Consider the following 1,937-nt stretch of genomic DNA (forward strand, 5'->3'; position numbering starts at 1 on the left):
TGTCCTGTGTCTGTGCTCAAAGCCTGTCACTGTGTCACTAGGCTACCAGGCCTGGCAGCTTCATCTATTGGTCAGAAAGTTATATTGTCTAATAAATAAACTAGGCTAGGCCAAATAGCCTTGTAGTTTTTATCATGTTAAGGTTCCCTCTGCAAATAATGTAAAGAAAGCCCACTACCCCATATTGAGAGAATTGTAATGTTCTTAACGTTTCCATTTCGCCTGTAGATATAAAAACAGTAGGCCTACTCATATTAATGACATGAAGACACAAATTGTCATTTTTCAGGGCATGTATTGTGTAGTACGCCAGCCACATCAATCATTGTCTTACTCTAATACATTACGCCACCAGAGGGCACCCTTTACCCATAATCGGAACTCTAGTTTCAGCAGGCAGATGCAGAGAATGCAATGATGAAAACTCAAATAGGCTGGATGATGTTTAACTTTAATGCGTCTGCGTATAACTGAATGGCCTGATTGCCTAATTACCAGTTGTTGTTAAACAGTTCATTCTACCGGGTCAATAAAAAATAATATAAAATACAGACCAGCCATAGCCTACAGTATGTAGGTGGACTGAAATGTTGTTGGCTGAAAACGCCAATGTAGTGCCGTGTTTGGTAGCTTTCTTAATGCCTTTAAGTTGCGCTAGGTGCAGGAGAAGATCGGGGGGGACAAGAACTGGACGACGCTGAGAGATTCGCCCTGCGCCCCAGGCGGCTCACGGCTGTTTGTCGCTGCCTAGCCTGCGAGTGGAGAGAGGGAAAGAGGGAGGGAGAGGGGAGGAGGAGAACGAGGGGGGGGGCTGGGGTGGTTACGGGGGAGGGGGGTCAGCTGTGGTGCTGACGCGAAAGAGAGGGAGGGAGAGAGAGAGAGGGAGGGGGAGAGAGAGAGAGAGAGAGAGAGAGCGAGAGGGAGGGTGAGAGAGAGAGAGAGCGAGAGGGAGAGGGAGGGGGAGAGAGAGAGAGAGAGAGCGAGAGCGAGAGGGAGAGGGAGGGAGAGAGAGAGAGAGAGAGAGAGAGAGGGAGGGAGAGAGAGAGAGAGAGAGAGAGAGAGGGAGGGAGAGAGGAATGTACTGCTAATGAGAAAACGGAGCGGAGCTGGGCGGGCAGGACAGGCGCAGAGGAGAGGAAGGCCAGCCGAAAGAAACTGGACAAGGGAGAATGATCTGAAGCACAACCGGAGCAGCCGAGAGCGAGGAGCCGGAGGACGGCGAACACGGACGGCACCTTTAGACGCCTGGAGAGGATTTTATAAGCAAGTGTCGCTGGGGGGGACCGCGGGATGCATTTTTGATGCTCTCCATGCGGAAAAGTGAGCTAACGGACTTGTCGCTCGGCTGAACCATGCAGCGGATTCTGCTCCTGAGTTTGGCGCTGTGGAGTTGCCATCGAGGTAGGACCCCGCTTCGCTCGCCTGGCGCGGCGCCGCTCGGCCAGTATAATCAGCGCGTGCGTGCGAATGTAAAATTGTGTTTGCAGCTGCCAGCCAGGCGCTCCGAAAACTTGATGAGGCAAAAAGTTTGCGTGTGTGTGAATGTGTGTGTGTGCGTGTGTGTTCTCATCAGGGTTTTTTTTTGCGTGACACATAGGCTTAATCTCTCTCGCTCTTTCTTTCTCTCTCTCTCTCTCTCTCTCTCTCTCTCTCTCTCTCTCTGTGATTCAAGAGATTGAGGAAAGGAGGAAAAGGAGATGCAAGCCCGACGGGTTTTCACTTAATGCCATCTCTATCAGTGCAATAGCCTACTCGAATCTCTGCCGTGTGTGTGTGTGTGTGTGTGTGTGTGTTTAACATGAACATGTACGCGGCCCGTCTCCACGAGCAGAAATCTGGGGAAATGACCTTTGCGGCAGCCGATGTTCAGCGAAAGCGATGTGTGTTTGCGAATCAGTCAACCTCAGCTCTGCGGAACGCTATTCCCCTCAGCACGG

The 1,937-nt window shown here is 51.2% G+C and overlaps 1 protein-coding gene across 1 annotated transcript in view; it reads left to right on the top strand.

Moving 5' to 3' along the window:
• Window positions 1–1,130: 1,130 nt before the first annotated feature.
• The window catches only part of kirrel1a (kirre like nephrin family adhesion molecule 1a), a 64,218-nt gene continuing 63,411 nt past the window's right edge, over window positions 1,131–1,937 (top strand). Inside the window, exon 1 of the mRNA XM_076288471.1 lies at window positions 1,131–1,401. Within this exon, the coding sequence (XP_076144586.1) occupies window positions 1,353–1,401 (49 nt within the window). The 5' untranslated portion in view covers window positions 1,131–1,352. The remainder of the gene's footprint in view (window positions 1,402–1,937) is intronic.

This window comes from Alosa pseudoharengus, unplaced genomic scaffold, assembly GCF_046254945.1.
Source record: "Alosa pseudoharengus isolate Yale_2024_CS ecotype anadromous, Long Island Sound unplaced genomic scaffold, YU_APseudo_1.1 YU_APseudo_1.1_scf_17, whole genome shotgun sequence".
NCBI classification, from domain to species: Eukaryota; Metazoa; Chordata; class Actinopteri; order Clupeiformes; family Clupeidae; genus Alosa; species Alosa pseudoharengus.